Source organism: Mauremys reevesii, linkage group 5 (assembly GCF_016161935.1).
Source record: "Mauremys reevesii isolate NIE-2019 linkage group 5, ASM1616193v1, whole genome shotgun sequence".
NCBI lineage: Eukaryota > Metazoa > Chordata > Testudines > Geoemydidae > Mauremys > Mauremys reevesii.
In genome coordinates this window covers 65681482-65706008 of record NC_052627.1, presented here as the reverse complement: position 1 = coordinate 65706008, position 24527 = coordinate 65681482, and the positions used below count along the sequence as shown (strand labels likewise).

Genomic DNA, 24527 nt, shown 5'->3' with positions numbered 1-24527 from the left:
AAACAAAATAAATGACAGAGGATGTCATCACCTTAATTTTGATATTTTCTTTTTCTTTAATACATCCTTTACAATATTTTGGGATATACAAATAGATTATGATGTCTGGATTGGTCAACAGGCAAGCTAGTAATATTGCTTTCCTAATGGCTCTATAACAGCTGTTACTCCTCCTTCAATGTTAAATTATTATTTTATGAAAGGTTGTTATATTTTATCTGTTCAGTACTGTTTTTCTAGGTAGGGTGTTTGCATACTATGTGTTTTGTTGCAGAAAGTCAATTACTAGAAAATAAACAATAATGTTTGCAGCTCATGGTTTCTTTGGTGTACTGAGATAATGTACTCCCCAGAGAAGTCTGAATATATTATTTTACTGAACTACTGCTTGGCTATTTTGTTGTTTCAGTATTCTTGTGTCCTTCCCATGGCTAGCAATAAGAAAGAATTATTGGGGAGTTGTTTGACCTCTTTGTGAACCAGGGAGTTTGAGCTGGAAAGTGCTATTAGTGCTGACACTAGAGAAATATAGTTAGAATGGATAAGAGGACTTCTAAAGTCTGAGTTCATTTTATAAGGCAAGTATACTATGTCTATATATTATGGAACATTTACTTTACAACACATATTACGAGTCTGAAAAGAAAACATCTCTGCTTTATAAGGTGAGTCCTGATTATTACTGTTTTGGGGTTTTTTTAGTGCCCCACATGTGTTTTAGGTGTTTCAGTGAGGAAAGCTATAACCCCTGTCCAATAGAGTTTACAGTCTAAATTTAATGCATAAAACAGCATGTGGGGGTGACAAAAGAGTAAGCTTGTGGGAGGGGTGTGTGACGTGAGATAGGACAAGGGTTATAGCAATATAAGCTGCCTTTGAAAGATATTGCAGGGTACAAAAGTTAAGAACTACAGCTCTAACTCAATGGTTCTTAACACATGGGAAGCAGTAACACCAGTTTTGGTACTATAAGCCTTTGGGATTGTACTCCAATGAATTATATTTTGGGACTTCCAAAGTACTGCACAAATCTTACTTAATTAAACCTGGACACTCCACTGTATGGTAGATACGGGAATGGGATGAAGGATGGCCTTGTAGTTAAAACTCAGGACTGGGACTCAAGGATTCCTAGTTCTGTTGCCAACTCTGTAGTAGACTTGCTGTGTGATAGTGGGCAATCCTTCAAGGGCCTTGTAAATTTGCCCCCACTTGCAGAGTGCTGAGCATCAGGAACTGCCATTGCATTGACTTCATTGTGAGTTCACAACACTCAGTCATTGCAGGAGCCAATCTTTAATCTCTATTGACTTCAGTTTTCTCATGTGTAAAATTAAGATACTAATAGTCACCAATTACAAAAGGGATGCTGTGAGGATTGGTTCATCCGTGTTTATAAAGTGCACTGAGATCCTTGGATGGAAGGTTCAATAGAAACAAAGTATTACAGATTACTTCCTGTACTACAGAAGTGTAGCTACCTCAGAGGTGAAACATTGCAGCTGACAGTAACAATATGCAGTATAAGATTGGAAAACAAGAAGCAAAGAGTCTCTCATACAATTGAAACTGCAGGGATTTTTTTTTAGATAAGACAAATGTAATTTCTCTAACACCACTACTCAGAACTAGGAATGTGTAAGTAGGCTCATCCCTTGCCTCTGGCACCTGTTGGTAGTCAAAGTGCTGGGGTTGTGCATGAGACACTAAAGCTTACATTTATTTTTTTTTAAATAATGTAAGGTGGGGGAGGATGGGCATGAGCCTCACAGAGAAGCAGTTAAGTGGTGGGAGCCTCCTGGTGCAGGAGGAACAGGGGGAAGATAGAAGAAAGTGGTCCCTTCCATTTTAGACTGGCAACTCTCTCACTCCTTTTAAAAAATCTGTAAAATTGGCACTGACCCTACCCACGAATAGTGTCACAGGCTCTTCAATGACCAGTGGTCAGACCCTCAGTTTACAGATCCTGAAGGGGCCATTGTCTCAGAAAGAAAAGCACTATCTAGGGAATGCCAGTACTAATGTCCCCTTCAACAGCTGGGCTTCCCTGTCTGAGTACTGGCCAGCCCTACTCTGCTCAGTTGAGAAACATGGGGGCTCCTGGCAGTTATAGCTGTAGGTTTAGCTTAGCCACAAGCCTCAGTACCGGTCCCTGATTTCTTCTTATACTAAGCCAGGCCTCCCATTTACTGGTAATATTGTATTAATTAATGTAATGAAATTACTACTGTAATGATGATAGCATAATAATAATCATCACCCGACATTTTTCGACAAGGCAAGTCACACAAAAATTGCAGAGTGCCATCCTAATGCAGCTATGTCTGCAATGACTTATGTTTCTTAATGAATTTAAGTCACTGGAAAACCCAGGATCTCAGCTTTCTAGTCATTCCAGACTTAAGTGAAATTCACCAGTGTTTGCAAGCTACATGGTAGTTGTGGTGATTTTTAAAAATTAAATACAAGTTTAATTGTATGACTTTTCTGAGACTCTCCACGGGGTCCTAAAATCTTCCAGGTTCTGAGGCTTGAACGCTACTACTACAACCCTTAAGCAGCAGTGCTTTGTTGTTGAGTTCATGGGGTGAGAAGTGGGAAAGGTGAGCAGAACTAGCCAGGTGCATCCTGTATTCAAATATCTGATCAAACTTGGAGTTTTTACAATAGGAGCTGCCTAGGGCAATGGTTCTCCAAATTTTCCTTCTACATATCATATTATGAGGATAGTTTTACCCTTTCATGGCCTATTTCTCTTCCCAATCCCCCAGCCATCCCACTGATGAATTGTCATGATGTTCCAGCATTCAGGAAGATCCAACAGACCAAAATCTGAGAAATGCTGAGTTAGGGCAAAGCAGGACTACATACAGCTGTGAAACGTACCTGCAGAAAATCATACATTCACTGAATCTAAGGAGTACTAGTTATACTTCCTTGAGGTTTGGTGGTTGTTTAGTTGACTTATTTTTACTTTAAAGAAAATATTTAGCATTCTTAGTATTTCGAAATGTAAAGAAACTGGGCGTTTTTACATTTGGGACTCCTTATCAGTTCAATCACTTTTCAAGAGAAAACAAAGTGGAGACCAGTTGTGCTGCTTTAAAGCAACAACAGAACACTTTATAACTGACATATCCGAGACACAATCCATGTTACCAGTCACATCTCTAGCCAGCTCTTATATAATATCGTTTTAACTTTGGCCACAAGGCGGCACTGGCTTGCAAACAAAATGTTGCAATATTCAATCCGTAAAAGCAATTTCAATCTGCTTCCCCTCCCAAGTTCTTCTCAGTGCAATCCCCCTCCCCTTTTGTTTCAATACTTAATTGCATTTATTTCAGAATTACTAGGCAACCCACCCCCAGATGTATAATTTAAAGGTGATGTGCTTGCACTGGGATCTTCAGGATCTGCTCAATAGAGCACCATCATGTGATACTGGGATAAGGTGGAGTTCAGCTTTAAGGGGGTGTCTCCAGCTCGCTTCACAAATCTTTAGGGTCAGAGCTGGAGAAATACCAGTGGATGTTTTCCCCATTGCCTGGCTCCTTGTTCTCCATCCACCCTTCTGCTCAAACCCTCCCCAAATCAAGGAACGGGGGAAAATAAGATCAGTTACAAGGTGGGTTCCTGTTGTGGTTTCCTCGTTTTTTATTTTATTTTCATTTGTGGTGCGCGCGCGTGCTGTTTAGAGGATGTTTCTGTGGCTCATCAGGGGGACAGAACAGGTGTAGCTGAGAAAGGTGTATTCCTGACCGTCCGGAGTCTCTCTTGGGTATGTTACCTGTCGGTCCGGGCTAACAGTATGGTATGCTTCCCGGTGAGCGGCTGGAATAGTTTTTACAGGGTATTTCCCGTCACCTTGCGTTGCATTCTGGTCGCTTTTTATCCCTTAGCATCAAACTTCGGATCAAATCTTTGGAGAGAGCAGGAGAGGTCTGTGTGATCCCGACGAGGGGGAGGGCTGGGTTGGGTTGGGTTGCCGGGCTGTGTGCTTTTTCTGCCTGCCTTTAATGTCTCCTTCCCCACCCCTAGAAGCATAGGTTAGCCCCTCCAGGATCCTTTTTTTTTAAGGCGTGGGGAGCCTGAGCACAGAGAGGGCAAACCGGCGTCTTCTCCGGCTGATGAGCTGTCAAGGAAAGACAAGCGCGGTCGCTGTCAACTTCATCTGCTCCCCCTCCCAGCTTATCTTAATGCTATCCCTGCTGGAGAGATGGGGAGGGAGGGAGTCACAATCGCACAGCAAACACAGCTTCCTTTAATCCGATCACAGGGGGGCGATTTGGGGGCTGGAGGCTCCGGTGGCTTCTCTGTCGAGAATAAGGAGCACAGGCATTTCCCCATTTAGAGCCGTCTACTAAATAAGAAATAGTTTAAGAAGGAGCTCGGCAAAATCAGCGACACTCAGGCGTGACACCGAACAAGGTCCTGCGGCGAGGGCTGAGTCTGTGGCTGAGTTTATTATCCAGTCCCTCTCCTGATTGGAGATCTGGGAGGAGAGAACACATCCCCCCTTCCTGTACCTGGACCTGCGGAAACCTACTGAAGTCCCAACCTGCTTGGAGTTGTATGACCTCTGCTGCTGAAATGAAAATGTGGTTAATGTTTACAGCAAAACCAGTCCTGGTTTGTCTTTCAGCTGGTTCCGGCAAAGTCATACTGTCGGGAGTAGATAATTCATGAAGTCCTCATTGCAGGCACTAAATACTTCTAAATACAGCTTCTGGTTCTTGGGAGCGCTACTGTTTTTCAACACAGACAGTTGTCTGTTAAAATACAAAATACAACAAACGCAGTTTGGCTAGGGGCCTTACATACCATGATGACAGGCTGCATATAAAATCCTAGAATAGACCGGGGAGAATAGACAGACTGCATGAAGCTATGTGGTAAAGATATTATAAGCGATAACACTGAGGTGGATGGATGTCTGCTATTAAGCTAGCTGGAACAATCAGAGTAGTCAAACTTTGGCCAGTGGATGTAGATCGCCAAAGCCTGGTTATATTAATTAGCGATTTTAAATGTGCATGTATTGCTAATAATGGTTGTAAAGAATCCGTTGCAGAAATGGAATGCAAAACCAGCTGAGCGTGCGATTTAATTTATGCGTGAGCCTCGTTTACTTTTGTAATCTTCCTGTTGAATACCTAGGGCCCGATCTTGCAGTCCTCACTCTGGCAACGTGTTCAGGTCTGTCTGAGTGAGAGTACGGGCTCTGAACCCTAGCATATATCAAACAGAAGTAAGGCCAGTTTCCTGATGGGAGGAAAACATATTTCCTCTGAAGACTTACCTCTGTGTTTGTGTTTGCAGTTTATACGGACTGTCATTTAAGGTAACTTCACTCCCTGGAGGTATCTTAAAATAAAGTGGATTTCAGCAATATATGCTCCGGCGGCTTTCATAGTCATTGAAAATCACATTTGTGACAACGACATTATGGAGCTGTGATTCAGGAACTATTAACATGGCGTAAACTGGCAATACTCCCTCCTACAGTTCTGACCTGAGGTTAAGCATACAACATTGTAAATAGCGTGTCTGAGATTTGGCAAAGGGAAAATTCCAGATTCAACCAGACTGTTGCTAACTGCAGGTTGTAGCAGAGGTGTGTCCGTTTATTGTTGACTTCTTTCAACACCCCCACCTCCCCACACACATACATGCCTGAGTTTCTGTGATGTAATAGCCTGCAGCTTTTGCGAAGGAGGGGCTTATCTGAGCATTTCTATTTGTGTTGCATAGGTAAATATCGATCGCTCCCCCCCCTCTTTTTTTGCAAACTGTTTAATTTTTGCTTTTTTCTTTTCTTTTCTTCCCCCGCCCTTTGTTCTTCTCTGCTAGACAACAATTCTGTCTGACATTAAAGTGATCAGAGTTGCTGATTTGCCTTTGACCCAATGTCAGTGGCACGTTAGTGACCAGCCGGTCAACAGTAGAAAATCAATTAGGTAAGGAACTATGTTTTGCAGTAACTTTTTCATCACTGTTTACTCATGTCAGATTGGGCTTGTCCTTTGATATTTTATAGCTAAATAGCTTTAAAATAAGAGATGCATTAAACACATGACAATTTGAGAAAACAGAACATAACAGGTCAGAAGAAACCTTAAAAAGAATGTAATGTTTAAAGTTTCAATCGGTCGTAAGCTGAGCTCACTTTTTTAACTACATTATTGTCGTGTGTTAAATGTAATTTGTTTAGATAGTGAACTGTCGGCAACTGTTCTCTTCTCACTTGTAAATATTTTGCAACATAATGGAGCTTTCTTTCTTTCTTTCTTTCTTTCTTTCTTTCTTTCTTTCTTTCTTTCTTTCTTTCTTTCTTTCTTTCTTTCTACTGTATCCCGCACTTCCTACAGAGGCAAAACTTCTCATCGTTTGAGTAAGGGGCGCGGGATCTAGGCTATCTAGCCCTTAATTTTGGTAATTCGCCTTCCAGTCTCTATTTTACATTCTAGGATTCGCGGACTTCCAGAATCTGGAGAGCGATTATTAAAATTGTGCTCACACGTCACCCCTAGCATAGATTAGGACCCATTAACCCCCTTTCTTCCTCCCTCAGTTTTAGTGATACAGCTTCTTTTTGCATGTGAAGAAGTGTAGGATTAAGATCTCAGTAATGGCAGAGTACACAGGGTAAGGGGCGAGGGATTTCGCAGAAGTGCTTGCGCCGCTATTTAGCAGTGAATAATTCTCCTCCCAACCCCGTCATATGGCGAAGATAGTTAACCATGGAAACCGTGTCACTACAAACATTCTATTTTAAAAAAGCTTTGGGGGAATAATTCGAATGAAAATGATTGATGCTTGAGAAGGGTGAGAGATGGGTATCGTTGAGGGCTGTAGGTTTGGGAGTGATTCCTTTTTCTTTTTTGAAGCCCCAGAATGGAGAAGACATAGAATCCATTAAAATTGTCTTCTCCGTCTAGCCTCGTTTTATAGCCAGAGTCGCTTATACAAACAGAAATTCCGCCTTGCCTCCATTACCACCCTGACACTATACCTACGTCCTCACTTTCTAGTTTGTCAGCAGCACTCGCTCATTCTAATCTGTACAGCTCTTCAGCTCCGCACAAAGCAATCTCACGGTGGCACACTCAGAGAAAGAACTCCTGTCACCACGTCTGGAGAGGCAATTACATTCAAGGGAAAGATTGTGACACTCCTGATATGCGTTGGCCCACCCACATTGTTCCAATCCCCCTTTCCATAGTTCTTCATCGTGGTTGGCAAACGCGTGACATGAAACTAGAAGGACAATACGTCTGCTTCTGTTCTGCCTCTGAAACGATGGTCCCTGTTATACTTTCGGTTATATTTAGCATAATTTAAGACGATACGTGTCCTTCCCCCGTGATCAAGCGCCCTCCTCCGAATAAATTCTCATGCGTATGTCTAAAGGACTCGTCTGCTTCCTAGCGTTGGGTGCAACCACCAGCTGGGAAACTCTTCCAGCTTCGTTCGCTGTCAACTCGTATAAGAGCGAAATAAGCCTATATTCCTGACTGAGAATTTAAGGCTCGGGGTGCAGGGCGCTGGAAGTGACTTCCCCGTTGGAGTCTATTCGCAGCAGGACAGCTCTGCTAGGGATTATATACTCATCGTCCTGCGTGCTGAATCTCGCCTTGCTTTTTGGTCTGTCCGTGGTGCTGATGAAAATTCTTCTCGTGTCGTCCGTTCTGCTTATGGGCAAGTCTTCTCACATTCCTTGGTGCTTTCTGCTCCAGAGTGAGCGGCACTGCTGGCTATATTTCTGAGTCAGTTGGGTGGATGCTGCCCCGAGGTGGATAAGCATTTGAAATGGTAGAGAATATTCCATTAGCATTGCTTGGACGGGATCCTCATGGCAGGTGTTTGATGTAGGGTAGTCTGTAAAACCTCTTTTGCTGTGGGGATCTTGCTTACTGTCTGAGACCACTTGGTCTGTTTTGAGGGTTATGAACAAAGAATCGGAGAAGCAACTCACATACTCTGTACTGCAGAACGAAGGGCCAATCTCTCTCCACGGTCACATCTGCATCCTTAATACCATAAAATTATGGCACAATTAAAATGATAAGAAATAAACACGTGCTCTTTTCCCTTTGCAGATTGTTATCAAGGTTATCGAGGAAATGAAGTGACAGCTTTTGGTGAGATCCTGCTGTTTGAGTGATGAGAACATTTTGAGCTTCTGAAACCATTCGGAAGAAACTCAGTGCATTCGAGACCACTGCAGGGCGTGGACGCAAGTTCCAACAACATGAACACATCATTTCTCTCCTCTGCTGGGAATCAGTCCATCCACCTGAACTTTTCAGAGAAGAATTCCAGAATCATACACTTTCAAGATGAAGATTGCCACATGCCATTGGCCATGGTCTTCACCTTGGCTCTGGTTTATGGGGCTGTGATCATTCTTGGTGTCTCTGGAAATTTAGCCTTGATTATTATCATCTTAAAACAGAAGGAGATGCGCAATGTTACCAACATCCTTATTGTCAACCTTTCCTTCTCAGACCTTCTAATGACCATCATGTGTCTCCCCTTCACCTTTGTATATACTTTAATGGACCACTGGATTTTCGGGGAGGCCATGTGCAAGCTGAATCCTTTTGTGCAGTGTGTCTCAATCACAGTCTCGGTTTTCTCTTTGGTCCTCATCGCGATTGAACGCCACCAGCTGATCATCAACCCTCGAGGGTGGAGGCCGAATAACAGACATGCCTACCTAGGGGTTGCTGCCATCTGGATTCTAGCCGTGGCTTCCTCCTTGCCTTTCCTGGTTTATCATGTATTAACTGATGAACCCTTCAAAAATATAACAATCGATGAATATAAGGACAAATATGTGTGCTTGGACTTGTTCCCTTTGGACACTATCAGGCTTTCTTATACCACAGCTCTGTTGGTGATACAGTACTTTGGACCACTTTGTTTTATATTTATTTGCTACTTAAAGGTAAGAGAGAATCTATTTTATGATCTCTCCTTATTTCTGTCTGATTTCTGTTTGTCCTTATAAAGAATTGCCTCTGGGCTAAATGATTATATATTTTTCTTTGTTGTTGAATTTTGTTTTTTGCAGATATACATACGCTTAAAGCGAAGGAACAACATGATGGACAAGATGCGAGACAATAAATACAGATCCACTGAAACCAAAAGGATCAACATCATGCTGATCTCTATTGTGGTTGCGTTTGCAGTCTGCTGGCTACCTCTTACCATCTTTAATATTGTGTTTGACTGGAATCATGAAATTCTACCTGTTGCCACCTGCAGCCACAATTTATTGTTCTTGATTTGCCACCTCACAGCCATGATATCTACCTGTGTGAACCCTATCTTTTATGGGTTCCTCAACAAGAACTTCCAGAGGGACTTGCAGTTTTTCTTTCATTTTTGTGATTTTCGCTCCAGGGATGATGATTATGAGACTATAGCCATGTCCACCATGCATACAGATATTTCAAAGACCTCTTTGAAGCAAGCAAGCCCAGTAGCATTTAAAAAAATAAATAATGATTACGATGAAAAAATATAACCCCCCCTCTCCAACCCAAAATGTTGGCAGTATGGTCACAGGTGATATGGGCCCAAGGAAAAGCACAAACTTGTAACAAAATGGGTAATGATTTTTCTTTTTTTAAGGAACTCTTGTCACTTTGAAATTATATGCTGTGCATTTTTCCCTATTGCTGCTTTAATATTCACAGCAGTTATATTTGAATCACACTATAAGACATTGTTGGACCTGCTTCTATTTAGGGTTTTCATCAGCTGTCTTTTATCGGAAAGTTATGCACGTCTGCACTAAGATTTACCTATTGTATTTATCAAAAAGGACTATTTTTTTCAGCAGTGTGAATATATACAAATCCATTGGAAACAATAGTGGTCTAAATGAGAGTATCACTAAAGAAGACATCTAGTCTGGCATAAAATTAGATCATTCTGATTTGAAGAGCTTTATTTTTTTTTAATCCAGTTTTAGAGAAGTATTAAATAAAACCCTGTTTGCTGGAATAACCAGACAATAATGACTCCCTCAGAAACCCTCAGATTAAATTAAATGGTGACATGCATATGCATTGTTTATAGAGATAATTTGTTTTTTAATCAATTAGGATCAAAGAAAGAATTAAGGGCCATTTTCTGTTCTTATTTATGCTAGTGAAAATCCAGAGTAATTCCACTGAGTGCAATGGAGTTATTCCAGCTTTTCACCAGTGTAACTTTTAGCAGAATTTGGCTCTTAATCCTGTCTTTGAATTTGATCCTAACATCTTACAGCTAGATTTAATAATGCAAACATTTTTTTCATTTAAAAACCACAATTTAACATTTTCATTTGCTAACATCTGAAGGAATCAGACTGTTAGCATGAAGTTTGCCCCTAACTCAAGACATACACACCATTTAAATCCTACTTAGACCCTTTTTTGAGGACCTAAGTGGTGTTTAAGAGCCAGCCCTCTGCACAGGGTGGAATTTCACCCTCAAAGAATACTTTGAAAATCAGGTCCACTAGTAAAAATATGTGGTGGTCCTGGCTATTTGAAATTTTAATAGTAATTACTTTGCTAGTCTACATTAATAATGTAGAGCTGTATTCTTCCATCAGATACAATGACGTATTTCTGGACTTTCTCCAGCACAATGAAGGAATTGATCCAGATTTCCATCATTGTAAAGTAAGGCAGAATTTGGCTTGAAATTTTTGTTGGCATATTTGGTTGCCATACACCCATTCCATCTATTGATCAAAGGTGTTTTCACCTGGGGGGGCCACTCATTATTTGCCCAAATGTTCACAATACAGTTCTCTGAATTACCGGTATAACATTTGTTAAAAGGCTTCTCAACTATAAATCTCCAGAATATAGGCATACAGGGCTAGATCCTCTGCTAATGTAAATCTACATAGCTCCACTGAAGTAAATGTAACTACAACAATATTCATTAGCTGAGAATCTATGCCATAAAGTGTACTTTTCTGTCTAAGTCAGTGCCTATACAAGTAATCAGCTTGTTTAATACAAAGAATAGAGCTGATTCTTGTTTACACTAAGGTCCCTTGAAACTATTTTGGCAGTATAAAAAGGCCTAAAAGTAGGTGTAATGTAAGTATAACATACATGGAAATTAGGCCTGGCATCTCTAAACATAAAGGATCTCTAAGTATGATGTTGAATTTAATATACTCAAAATATGATAGGAATAGATGATTAAGAAATGAAAATATTTTGTTTTGCCAGTGTTCAAATGTCAAAAAATAATTTGTGCCTTGTGCAGTCTTATAAATAATGTATTATATAGAATGTTAAGGTATCAGTGTGTCCTTGTGCTATTATAGTTTCATGTATCTCATTTTGGGAATGTTATTATGAGGGCGATGAGACAACTACTGTACATATAAAGTATCCAGAAGAGAACATTTTGTTTTAGGAGTTTGGCCACTTTTGTGTTTTGTAAGTTTTTCCTTTTCTCTGTGGCCATCTCTGGTGATACATTGCCAATAGTTTAACAATGGGCGTCTACTAATATTTCCCCTTCACTCTGTGATAAATGCCATGAATCAGGGGTAAACATTCTTGCAGGGAGAAATAGAGCAGGACTGGCAAATCCATCCTTGTTTTTCCCATTTAAAGAAAAACACTTTATTGTAACCATACAGAAGCCAGGAGACAAAAGTATTTGGCAAACTAACATATTAATGTACCTGCAGGAGACGTTTATACAGTTTCCACTGTGTTTGGCTCCACTAGCGCAAAGGGACTCTAATGCTAGTATTGCCTGTGATGCGAATAGGAGAGTGGGGTAACCAGGGGTGCTGGAACAATTTGTATAGTGGGGGTGCTGAGAGCCACTGAACCAAACTGTAAACCCTGTACATGCTGGAAACCACTTCAAGACAGGGGGTGTGGCAACACCCCAGCACCCCTACTTCTAGCACCTAGGGAGGAAACAGCTCCTATGCCAACCCCAGGGGCGGCTCTAGACATTTCGCTGCCCCAAGCACGGCGGCATGCCACGGGGGGCGCTCTGCTGGTCGCCGGTCCCGCGGCTCCGGTGGACCTCCCGCAGGCATGCCTGCGGAGGGTCCGCTGGTCCCGTGGCTTCGGTGGAGCCTTGCCTGCCACCGGAGCCCTGCCTGCCACCCTTCTGGCGACCGGCAGAGCGCCCCCCGCGGCATGCCGCCCCAAGCACGCGCTTGGTGTGCTGGGGCCTGGAGCCGCCCCTGGCCAACCCTTCCTTGTGGTTGGTGTAGGACATATAAACAAAGCAAAGCAATCCCTGATGACTGTAACAGCCTCTTGAGACTGCTGTCTGTGTGGTTAAGTTACAGCTGTCCTATAACTGTTCTAGCAATCTACTAGAATTCTTTGAGGGGGTCAATAAGCATGTTGACAAGGGGGATCCAGTGGATACAGTGTATTTAAATTTTCAGAAAGCCTTTGACAGGATACCTTACCAAAGGCTCTTAAGCAAAGAAAACTGTCATGGGATAAGTAGGAAGGTCCTCTCATTGGTCAGTAGCTGGCTAAAAGATAGGAAACAAAGGGTAGGAATAAATAGTAAGTTTTCAGAATGGTGCAAGGTAAATAGTGGTCCCAGGGATCTGAACTGGGACTAGTACTGTCCAGCATATTCAAAAATGATCTTAAAAAAAGGGTAAACAGTGAGGTGGTAAAATTTGCAGATGATACAAAACTATTCAAGATAGTTAAGTCCCAGGCAGACTGCGAAGACCTACAAAAGGATCTTTCAAAACTGGGTATCTGAGCAACAAAACAGCAGATGAAATTCAGTGTTGATAAATGCAAAGTAATGCACATTGGAAAACATAATCCCAGCTATACATATAAAATGATGAGAGGTATATATTAGCTGTTACCACTAAAGAAAGAGATCTTGAAGTCATTGTGGATAGTTCTCTGAAAACATCCACTCAGTGTGCAGCAGCAATCAAATAATCTAACAGAATGTTTGGAATCATTAGGAAAGGGATAGATAATAAGAAAGAAAATATCATATTGCCTCTATATAAATCCATGGTACATCCACATCTTGAATATTGCATGCAGATCTGGTTGCCCCATTAAAATATATATATATATCTTGATTGAAAAAGTTATAGAAAAGGGCAACAAAATGATTGGGGGATGGAATAATTGCCATATGAGCAGAGAATAATACAACTGAGACTTTTCAGCTTGCAAAAGAGATGACTAAGGGGGGATATGATAGAGGTCTAGAAAATCATGACTGGTGTGGAGAAAGTAAAAAAGGAAGTGTTATTTACTCCTCATAACACAAGAAGTAGGGGGTCACCAAATGAAATGAATAGGCAGCAGGTTTAAAACAAACAAAAGAAACAAAAGGAAGTATTTTTTCACACAACACACAGTCAATCTGTGAAACTCTTTGCCAGAGGACGTTGTGAAGGCCAAGATTTTAACAGGTTCAAAAAGAATTAGATAAGTTCATGGAGGATAGGTGCATCAATGGCTATTAGCGAGGATGGGCAGGAATGCAAAACCATGCACTGAAGTATCCCTAGCCTCTGTTTGCCAGAAGCAGGGAATGGATGACAGGGGATGGATCACTTGATGACTACCTGTTCTGTTCATTCCTTCTGAAGCACTTGGCATTGGCCAATGTCAGAAGCGAGGACACTGGACTAGATTGACCATTGGTCTGAGCCAGTATGGCTGGTTATGTCTTATACCTGGGAACCAGCCTGGTGGACAGCCAGCCCAGCATCAGGTGACCTTTGCACTCTTCCCCCTTTCCTCCCCAAGAAGCGCTGTGTACTCTTCAGCTGAGGATATAGCCCAGTATATTTTGCAGGAGCAAAATATATTAACAGTGCAGTTTAATTTATTTGGAATGGTGGTGCGAAGTGAAGACATTGCAGAGAGGATTCTGGGCATGAGAAGGTTCCTCCTTTAGGACAATGTGTTTGCAAATGCCTGACACCCACTAGGGCATTTCAAAGGCAAAATCTTTACTCTTCAGAGTATTTTTATGTAGGGCTGGAAGTGATCTGAGGAGATCATCTAGTACGTCCTTCTCATGCTGAGTCAGACCAAGAAGGCATAGAACATCCATGGCAAGTGTTTATTTAAGCGGTTCTTGAAAACCTCCAATCACGGGGATTCCACAACCTTCCTTGGAAGCTTGTTACAGAGCTTAAATACCCTTATAGTTAAAATGTTTTTTCCTAATATATAACCTAAATCTCTCTTGCAGCAGATTAAGCCAATCACTTATTGTCTTGCCTTCCGTGGACATGGAGAACAATTGACTAATTCCATGTTATAACAGCCCTTAACATATTTGGAGACTATTTGCCCCCACCCCTCAGTCTTCTTTTCTGAAGACTAACCTTACCCAGTTTTTTAAACATTTCCTCATAGATTATGCTAACATTCAACTTCACTTTAGTGTCAATATTTTGACAACAGGTCCCCAAATGCCAGAAAGAGACCCCTCCCGCTCACCTGCCACATCACTGATCCTGTAGAAGCAGCAAAGAATCCTGTGGCACCTTATAGACTAACAGATGTTTTGTAGCATGAGCTTTCGTGGGTGAACACCCACTTCTTCGGATGCAAGCAGTCCGAAGAAGTGGGTGTTCACCCACGAAAGCTCATGCTACAAAAAACATCTGTTAGTCTATAAGGTGCCACAGGATTCTTTGCTGCTTCTACAGAGCCAGACTAACACGGCTACCCCTCTGATACATCACTGATCCTGTTCTTCATTTTCAGATTTCCTTCCCTGTACTGCTACTTCCCTCATCCTGTGCCAGCCAAGTTCCCTTGTATGAGAGCCATTCATCCAAGGTCATGTTGTCCACATGAATTCCACAGTTTCACATTTAGTTTCACATTTACCAAAGCAACAATCACACAATTTTGAAATTGGTTCTTTTATTGTGTTGTACTGTCCACTTGTAACCCACAACCTATGCTGACTTCTAGACAAAACTCTGTGCAAATTGCTTTTGTTCTGACTTTCAGCCAGGTAGAATGTTTTAGAGAGAGAGAGAAAGTAATCAATATGGCATTCTTATTACTTATTCATTTATGTACAGTCCATATAAATCCAAACTACAGCCTTAAATAATACATTGAATTTAATAAAAATCTGATAGCCTCCCTTTGTTTGGTCATTTACATTATCTTAGACTCTCCTCCCCCAGCAACAAACATTTTGCTTTTGTTTTTGAATAGTCAGTATTTTTATGATTGACAGCAGATAAAATGTTACCATATGTGGGTACCATGTTAATAATTATCTGTGTTCAGACTAGTAGTCCCATATTCCTTATTTTCAAAATACTTGTTATTGTGTATTCTAATCTACATCCTTTGTGTCTTCATAAAGAAGGGTTACATGAAGATATAAAAGGAAACATCAATTTATTTGTTTCTAGGTTGACACCTACTGTTGGTGTGATGGAAAATAATCTTGTATGAGGCCTTTAACTAAGGACTGTATTTTATGGTTACAATTAGAAAAACTAAAACAATTCCCCTGATTTTTAATCCCTTTGAGTCCATCTCTGAAAATTATGTTTAAACCTGGGGAAAAATTTTTCCTACATGACTGGCCCCCATCTGACCTGGGAATTTTGCTAATTATGCTTCAGGACTGGCCATTCAGAAGGCCAGTGGATTGAGTGTCCTGTGCTGATCTTGCCATCTTACAATAATGGCCCAATTAAGTGAGACACTTGCACATGTCATTGAAGTCAGTGGAACTCCTGAGCATAAGGTTCAACATGTGTTTAAGAGCTCTGCTGAATGATGATCAAAAGCTTTTCAGCTGGCCATTAGGATTGATCACCAATACAAAGAAGCTGCTTGAGATCCTACTACTACTACTGTTAGTGAGGAGGAACCAAAGCCCTTCCACCTTGATCCTGTATATAAATATTTTTACTTAAAAATTATTACAGAATTTTCATGAAGTGACATGGTGGGACATACGCTGAAGATGCCATGGATGATCAATGTCAGCTAATTCCAGTTCAGGGTGTATATCAGCTTCTACTAAAAAAGATCAACTTCTATGTAAAATGTCAACATTTTAATTAAAATAAATTACTCACCCACAACTAACTTGTCATTGCACCTCTTGTTCTAACATCAGTTGTTTTTTTTTAAAAGAAGAAAATTCTTGATAAATATTGTCCCTGTTTATAACCAGGGTTTATAATAGGAATGCATCCTATCAGCAAAGTCTGGATCTTGATCTGTATCCAGGCCCCAGTTCAGCAAAATGTTTGGGCACACGCTTTAATCCAGCCCTATTTGGTAAGACCATGATTCAGCAAATCACTCTAACTGCGGTCAATGGGACTTAAGCACATGCTTAAAGTTAAAGATTTTCTTAATTCCTTTGCTGAATAGGAATGGACTACTGAATCAAGGCCCCAGACCTGTCCCAAAGATCATAAAGATTTGCTTCTTGGGTTTAGTTTCAGCTTTTTATACAGGTAAGTTCAAGCCATAAAGTTTGGATCTAGAGTTGGATCTGGAGTTCAAAGCCTGAGGATGTTTTGATCTAGGACTTTTGTTCAAGTCCTCTTCTCGTTCTTAGCAGCAGAGACTCTAACCAGCTGATTTGCAGTGAATGAAAGAAATAAAAAATATGGATTTTACCTTTCTCATTTTTACAGCATATATAACAGTACAGAACATGCTCTCAATAACATCTCTGATTTATGCAGTTGAAAGGAATTTGGCTGGATGGAGGGGGTGGAGAGGGAGGAGATGCTAAATTATACTCAAATGATAAGTTGCATTGACAATCTTTTTCTCAGCTAAAGGATGTAGATCAAAATCATGACTGATCTACCATGTTCTTTTCATTTCTAAATTATTTGATATTCAGTATTTGCCTCTCTAAGGTGAAAAGACAAATACCTGAGTCATTACCAGTGTGTGTTTGAAAGGAAGATATGGGGTTTTTTTTGTATAAGTTTTACTGAAGTCCAAATGTTTTGGGATGTCATGTAATTTAAGAAAGGAAAAAACTATAACCAACTCATATCTTTTATGTTCTAATTTGTCTGTTGCTAACACTGATATATATTAAATGACATTTTTGTTTAAAAATAGCACTAGTGGTCTAATGTAAGCTAAAAAATTAAAGAAGGTGCAGGATTAAGGCTGTCAATATGTTGCACTTAAGTTCTGTTCAGGGTAGGGATGCTTTCCTGAATGGGCCTTGTACTGTGTCATATGATTGTAAACCTAGGCGTGGCAGTAGCAGTTCAGCACAGAGAATTCCTGTTTATCACAACAAATTGTACTCCTCAGTTCATCCTTTACTTTCCATGTGCATATCAGACTATGGGCAGATTTCCCAGATCCACACTGCCCTCAGAAATGTATACCAGATACGTCTGTTTCAGATTGTTGCATGGGTGTAACTTACATTGAAATCTCCAATGTCCAGTCAGTCTACTAATTTTGAGAGGATATACCTGTTCAAACAAGAACAAGTATATCTGACATAACATACATTTTGAAAGGTAGAAGAAAAACAGAGAACAACAGTTAATCATTAATTATTGCATTTTTTGAGATATGTATATGAAGATTTGAGGGCAGAATCAAGAACTAATTGAGGCCAACAAGCTGTCATATAAATGGTTTGTGGGGCATTGGAAAGTATGCCTAAGCAGTGACCTCTAACAATTAAATTTCACTGTTCCACCATTTTAAAAAAAGAGAGATCCTCACAATTGCCAGGCAAGATAACTGATAAACCTGTTAGGAATTTCCATCTCAGATTTACCTGGATCTCATTACCAAAGCCAAGGAAATTAGCATTTTGGCATTAGCAGAAAAGTATATTCTACAGTGCAGCCCTTGATACTGGCAAAACATTGAATTCCATTTCTTTCATATCTACAGGGTAAGGGCAAACTATTTTATGGCAGGAGCAGAGCCTTGGTCACCTTAAATCTCCCTTGTGTTTATTCTCACTGATGCGGTGTAGATCTTTTTTACCCTCAGACCCTTCCATCCCCCTAAGTTGTTTAATTTTTATGCTCTTTGTATTGTTTCTTAATAAAAGATGTCTGTGAAAAGGTGTTTCTTGGAGGAGCCTCAGGTTTTTGTGTTGAGTATTCCTCATGTCACAAGTGTTTCAATATATTAACCATGAGGTTGGTGGTTTCTGTGGAAATGCTATTGCAAGTTTGACAGTTGAATCTCATTTTGGAGACAAAATGTATCTATTAACATGTTCCATTCTCTTCCTCATTTTATTTTAAGATTCTTTACATGTGGTCCTTTTGCTTTATAAATCTTTCACCTAATGGATAAGTTTGTATACTTATGTGGGGCGGAAAGGGGTCATTTTAAATTGTTGCAAGTCAAGTAGTTTTACTTTAAAAAATACTAAAACTATTTAGTCCAGAGAAACAAGAAATGATAGGCCAGCTCTTAGTACGTGCTTCTCTTACTGCCAAACCAGGAAAACCAAAATCAAAAGATGAAATTATGAATACAGGTTATTTGTAAGACACTCTCAGGGATGTGAGTCCTACTATTTTAGTCACAGAAGTTCTTTTGCATACCTTAGGGGACACCATGATATGCAACATAACCACACTTATTAACCATGCTATTTATTATTAAAGAAAGGAAAAGAAAACATTAAACAATACAACACAAATTACAGAACACAACTGATAAACTAGTTACTTCTGTTGCAATCTCTTCTATATGCCTCTTTGTAGAGAACTTTTAGAAGAGATTTCACATTTAAATGTGAAATCAGGATGTACTTCATTTGGTAAATTAAGACCAAAGTATATTGTTTCCCAAAGTTATTATCAATTTAGTCTTAGTTTCTTATTAGATACTTAAAATTGTTTATGTATGGACAAAATAATTTGTTTAAGGGCAGGCGATGCCTGTCTAGTTGTTATTAATAACCAGCCAGTTTATAATTGGGCAAAAATAAGCAATCTTATAAAATCTAAGAAAATATTTAAATCAGTTACTTTGAGAAAGCCATTTAAGGATCTTCAAGACAAGCCAATTATGAATAGTAAGAATCTTAAATCCACTATTTCTTGGTTTGCCAATGGTTAGCCTCTGTCTCCTCTCCAGAAATACGTAGTCTAACCATCTGGTGATTAACAGGTGAAACTGTTAGTATTTTAAATTACAACAGAATTTCCATACCTAAACAAAATTATTACAAGAGTTTTAAAATCTAATCAAGTGTTTTAGTTCATTTTCTTTCACGAATCCATGTTAAAGTTTTGGGGAGCTTTTCCTAGAATTAGTTTCTTCTTTAGACCTCTCTGTTCTTGTTAGCTCTCTCTAATAGCTTGCTTGTAGAGATGGACAGGATGACTTGTGGCATGCTTGCTGTTTAAGCGGGGTAGTGTGTGAGTGTGTGTGTGGGGTCTCACTTCAGAGTTTTGTACCATTCTACTTCCTATTATTTTAATGGGGATTTAATTATTGGCAGTGCTCAAGCACTTCCTTACCCATATTAGGAAAACAAGAAGAATAATCTCTCCAAAAATTGTTTTGATTATTCTTTTTGTTTTCCTAATATGGGTAAGGGAGTGCTTGAGCACTGCCAATAATTAAATCCCCATTAAAATAAATATTCTATACTTTAATGGCCTCTTACATTAGTAAGGGGCTCTGGCTTCCACACTGCAGAGCACAAAACTGACTCAAAGTAACAATATCACAGAGTTTCTAGCACACACACACCCACTCCACCCAAAATGTGGTCGCTCTAGCTCTAGGAACATGGTACAATGTGGGAAAGCTTTACTGCCTACCCTGCATGTTACCAGGAAGCAACACACTTTGCAAAAGGCTTGATCAGTTCACTCTCCATTGCAAACCCAGGAGGCGCTCTAATACTTTGATTGCAGATTGGTGATCAGAACAGAATGGGCTAATGCTGACCTGATCTGCTTCCTTTTGCCCAGGGGGCGTGTAGGGGGGGGACTTCTGTTTTCAACAGAGTGGATGGCAGATTGTCAGGATAAAGAGGACTAAGGAAGTTGTCCCATGGAATTGTGGGATACTCCTGGATGACACTTGGGACCTGAGTCAAGTGGGGTTGTAGCTATACTGCAAAGCAATAAGACTTTGATGCTGGGTCCCAGTTTGACTTAAGCTCAGACCCTCCAACCCTCCAGGGCCCTGGTACAGTAAAGGGTTAGTGCATGGGCTCAAGCATGGGCTTACATTGCAGTGAAGACAGTGTAGTCTCTTCACTAGCATTGTCATTGCAGTCTGCAGGAATGAGTATTTAGACGCTGATCCAGCAAGATACTTAGGTATCTACCTAACTTTCAGCATGAGTGGTCCCATTGACTTCAGTTAACACTGTTCATGTGCTTACAGGTAGTAGAAGCAAAAGTACCTTGCTGAACCAGGGCCTTAGTGCCTGATCAAAAGCACATTAGGTCAATGGAAAGACTCCTATTGACTTAAATGGGCTTTAGATCAGGACCTTATTTCAAGCTTTCTCTTTCCTCACTCTCACCCCAAATTAGATATGTCTATTACTGCTGTCCTTTGCTTATGGAAGCAGAAAATATAATGGATTCCCCAGTGTCTCTTAGTACTATGCATTTTTCTTAATGCAACTTTAAGCCAAATGCATCTGCCAAAACTGTCTGGCTTGCTGATTTTAACTAGGTTACTGCAGTGAAAAATTGGAAGAAATGCACTGGCAATGCTGAATGTATTTTTGATTCCTGACAGGTGTACACATTTACAATTTTTTCATTACCAAGAGTGTGTGTTTATTAATTATTATTATTATTACTATTATTGCTTCTATTTTGTTATAATTATTATTATTATTATCTTCAAGAGCTGAATGATTTGCATTACAAATTCACCCTGCACTGTAAGAAATGTCAGTTTGTGGCAGGAATTGTAGATTTCACTAATAACAATGCTTCCAGCAACAATGTGATGACAAATGTTGGCCTCCAAAGTAATATCTTTAAAATTAAGTATGGACAATATTAGATTAAACATATGAAAATTCAGTTTGAATGGTGACATATTTTTATTTGGAAAATTACAGTTTCAAATAACTTCTTGACTGTGTGAAATCTGGCCTCACCCATATTGGTTTTACAAAAGGACTTATATGGAGTTATTCCTGATTTATATCAGGAACATAAATGACATCAGATTGTAAATGACATCAGAATCAGGCCTGCACTATTTATTTTACACGTATAGGGCTGAAGTCTGGGACTGTAGAGTGTTTTGTCTGTACAGTTTCTAGCATAATGTGACTCGGATCTGGTTAAGGTCTGTAAGTGCTACTGCAACATAAATCAATAAAAATAATACTAATTAATAATAATGATAATAAGGATTCACCACAGGCATGAATGTCTGCATCCTCTTCCTTTTATTTGTCTTTTTTTTTATCATTTCTACTATGAAAGCTGGGCTTACGCTTCCTACTCTTTCACAGATCTTTAATCTACACTTTTTTGACAGTGTGACTCTTACTCCTTATTTTTGTCCAGGAACAAATTTCAAGCCTATCACTGCAGCACCCCTGGAATCCATTTGACTGGGCTAATTCCACATTAAATTTTTACGTTTACTGTAATATACGCTATGTATCATGGATTCTAGATTCGTTCAGAAGGTTCCAAAAAGACATTCTAAAGGCCAGATTCTAATTTCATTTAAATTGATGAAAATCCAGAATAACTTTACTGAAGTCCATAGTGCTACTCCAGAGTTACACTGGCTTAACTAGGAAAAGAGTCTGGTCTCTAATGTCATTAGACCATTTCCTCTGCCCCTGCCCTCCATCCCTATGAAAATGATATCTATCTATTCTCTAACCAATGTGCTTTTATTCATTGCTGACTATGCCAGAGTCTTACATTTCTTATAGCAATTCAGTCCCAATAAAATATAATCTTAATACACAGATAATGCAGTTCATGATCAGGAGTCATGCACATTTTGTTGATGATCAGCATCATATGATAATTTTTAGATTAACTTGCATTTGTTCCAAGGGGCAAAAAATGCATTTGATAGTGGTATTTGCTACCTGTTAAATCTCAGCTTTATCTACCTCCTGGATTGCAACTTTCCCTCAATCTCATTTCTACACAGCCCATTATCTCTGTATGCCCACCCCTGAGCTAGCCTGCTATGATGCCATCCTTTTGTCTTTTAAATCCCATTTTAAAACTTCTTGCAACCAGGCCTATTAACTTTTACATCAAAAAGAAAAAAAAAGACTATGACCTGGATCATCCTCTCTGGCAACAAACAAACTTACAATGGGGAGAACGTGTCTGGGAGGAAGCAACAAAGAATCCTGTGGCACCTTATAGACTAACAGACGTTTTGCAGCATGAGCTTTCGTGGGTGAATACCCACTTCTTCGTATGGCATCCGAAGAAGTGGGTATTCACCCACGAAAGCTCATGCTGCAAAACGTCTGTTAGTCTATAAGGTGCCACAGGATTCTTTGTTGCTTTTACAGATCCAGACTAACACGGCTACCCCTCTGATACGTGTCTGGGAGGATTTACTTGCAGAGTGTCTCCTGTATTATTGTGTTAGAGACCCTGATTTTCTACACAGTAATAGGCCTTAGAGACTATGGCCAGCTCTGCTGTATCGTTCTGGATCTGGGGGAGGCCAATGCCATTCTTGCAGAAGTCCTATGTCTCCACACTAGCTCTCACCTCCATGGCTCCATCAAAGATGTACTACTGTGGTGGCCCCCAAGGCACCTGATGGGGATAATATGGTAGTTGTAGTTTTTATTATCTTTTCCAGAGAACTTCTATGAGATCAAAAGAAGGACAGTGTGTTTTCCCCAATCCACCTACTTCTCCCTCTGGCTCACTCAGTACTCTTCCCCTACCCTAGGCTGACCAGACAGAGCACTCTTTGGAGTGGGAGTGTGTTGGCAGAAAGGAAGTGTTGTGAGGGTGGCTGATCTCTTGCATCTGCTTTGGTGGGAGATATCTATCTGCAGAGTTTCCCATATGTTAATGGATGGGAATGTTGGGCACAGCAATCTGACTCTATAATAGTTAAAAATGTGGAACCAAGGTACACACCACACATCACTGCTTATTTCAGTTATTTGCTTTATCATGTCCCATTCCTCTCCTACTTACTGACTACTTAGTCTGAAAGTTTCTAGGGGAAGGGATCTTGCCTCTGTATATGGTTGTGTACTTATCCAGTTGTGTATTAACAGTAACATATTATAGTGCCTGAAAGTGGGCTTGAAGCACATGCCTTTCAACGAGTGATGTACAATGGACACGTTACACTTGGTCTTTGGGTTTGAAAAACTATAGGTGTATAGCAACCTGAAGAACATTATAAAAAGATGGCTTTTTTGATAAGGGCTCATAAATACTCTCTGCTTACTTTTTAAAGACTGTTTTTTCACCAGTAAGCAAGCTGATCGACAGTTTTCACTTGGTATAATGAAGCCCCTCTTCTTCAAGTGTTTTTTTCTTTTATAGCTTAGTTTTAGGAGACTTATGGTGCTTCTTAACTTCGAGATGGATTATTATTATAAATTTCTTATTGGCTAAGGCATGCAAAAAGGTTACAGATACCCCCTCCCCAGTTTTTATGATGAATAAATGTAGTATTCATCATAAGTATGTACTATACAGCTATACTGGCTGTATAGTAAAGTCACAAATCTAATTCATAAATTCTTACTGGAAATTGGTGCTAGCCATGTCCACGAGACATTTTGTTTATGTTGACTGTCCACAGGCATGGCCCCCCGCAGCTCCCAGTGGCCACAGTTTGCCATTCCTGGCCAATGGGAGCTGCAGGAAGTGGCAGCTAGCATGTCCCAGCGGATTATCCTGATGGGCCGCATGCTGAAGGTTGCCGATCCCTGCTCTAGTTGTTTTACCCAGAAATGGGACAAGCCTGCATGGAATGTGACTATGCTTCAAAGGAAAGCTGTGACTAGACGTAGACTCCAGAGTGGAACCTGCTTACCACAAAGAAAAATTCCTGTAGCACTATATCATTCATTTTTGAAGGAGCTTGAACATCTGCAGAGCAGGGGCATGACAGTGTCTGCAGAGACCATTACACAGCATGAGTAAACAGCATGGCGATGATAAACAAGCCATCAGGCAAATTATGCATCTTCAAAGACCCACAATCACTGAATTGAGCATAGAAAAGATGCCACGATCACTGCCCACAATTTATAACAAACTGCCAAAACTCTCCAAAGGCAGAATCTCTGTGGTCTGTGAAGCGAGGAATGGTGTGACACTGGCAGACCCCAGGCCGCACTGAACACTGACAAAAGCATAGCTGGAAACCTGTCTGGCCTATCCATGTGTTAGCATTGTTAAAATAGATATTAAATTGATAAGAATGTGTTTAGTCTTGATGAAATGTTTATAGGATGCTGTATGTATCGATTTCACTTATAATATCTGTAGCCCATGGTATAAAGTTATTTTGGATGTTTGCATT

At 40.1% G+C, this 24527-nt stretch overlaps 2 protein-coding genes across 4 annotated transcripts in view; one reads left to right on the top strand and one right to left on the bottom strand.

The window, feature by feature from the left end:
• The window catches only part of NPY5R (neuropeptide Y receptor Y5), a 49510-nt gene that overhangs the window by 13696 nt on the left and 11287 nt on the right, over window positions 1–24527 (bottom strand). The gene's annotated exons all lie outside the window — the stretch shown is intronic.
• On the top strand, window positions 3441–11969 carry NPY1R (neuropeptide Y receptor Y1). Of its 2 annotated transcripts, none has more exons than XM_039542234.1 (3): window positions 3441–3628; window positions 8103–8953; window positions 9080–11969. In XM_039542234.1, exons 2-3 carry the CDS (start codon window positions 8255–8257, stop codon window positions 9536–9538), a joined length of 1158 nt encoding a protein of 385 aa, XP_039398168.1. In that variant the 5' UTR covers window positions 3441–3628; window positions 8103–8254; the 3' UTR covers window positions 9539–11969. The 2 variants fall into 2 exon arrangements, with proteins under 2 accessions (XP_039398168.1, XP_039398169.1); XM_039542235.1 differs by lacking the exon at window positions 3441–3628 and adding an exon at window positions 6798–6828.

Bases quoted from the DNA above. Each gene is read 5' to 3' on its own strand.
- NPY1R (XM_039542234.1), top strand. From the start codon at position 8,255: ATGAACACATCATTTCTCTCCTCTGCTGGGAATCAGTCCATCCACCTG. The intron at 8,954-9,079 runs GTAAGAGAGAAT...TGTTTTTTGCAG, and splicing joins TATTTATTTGCTACTTAAAG to ATATACATACGCTTAAAGCG.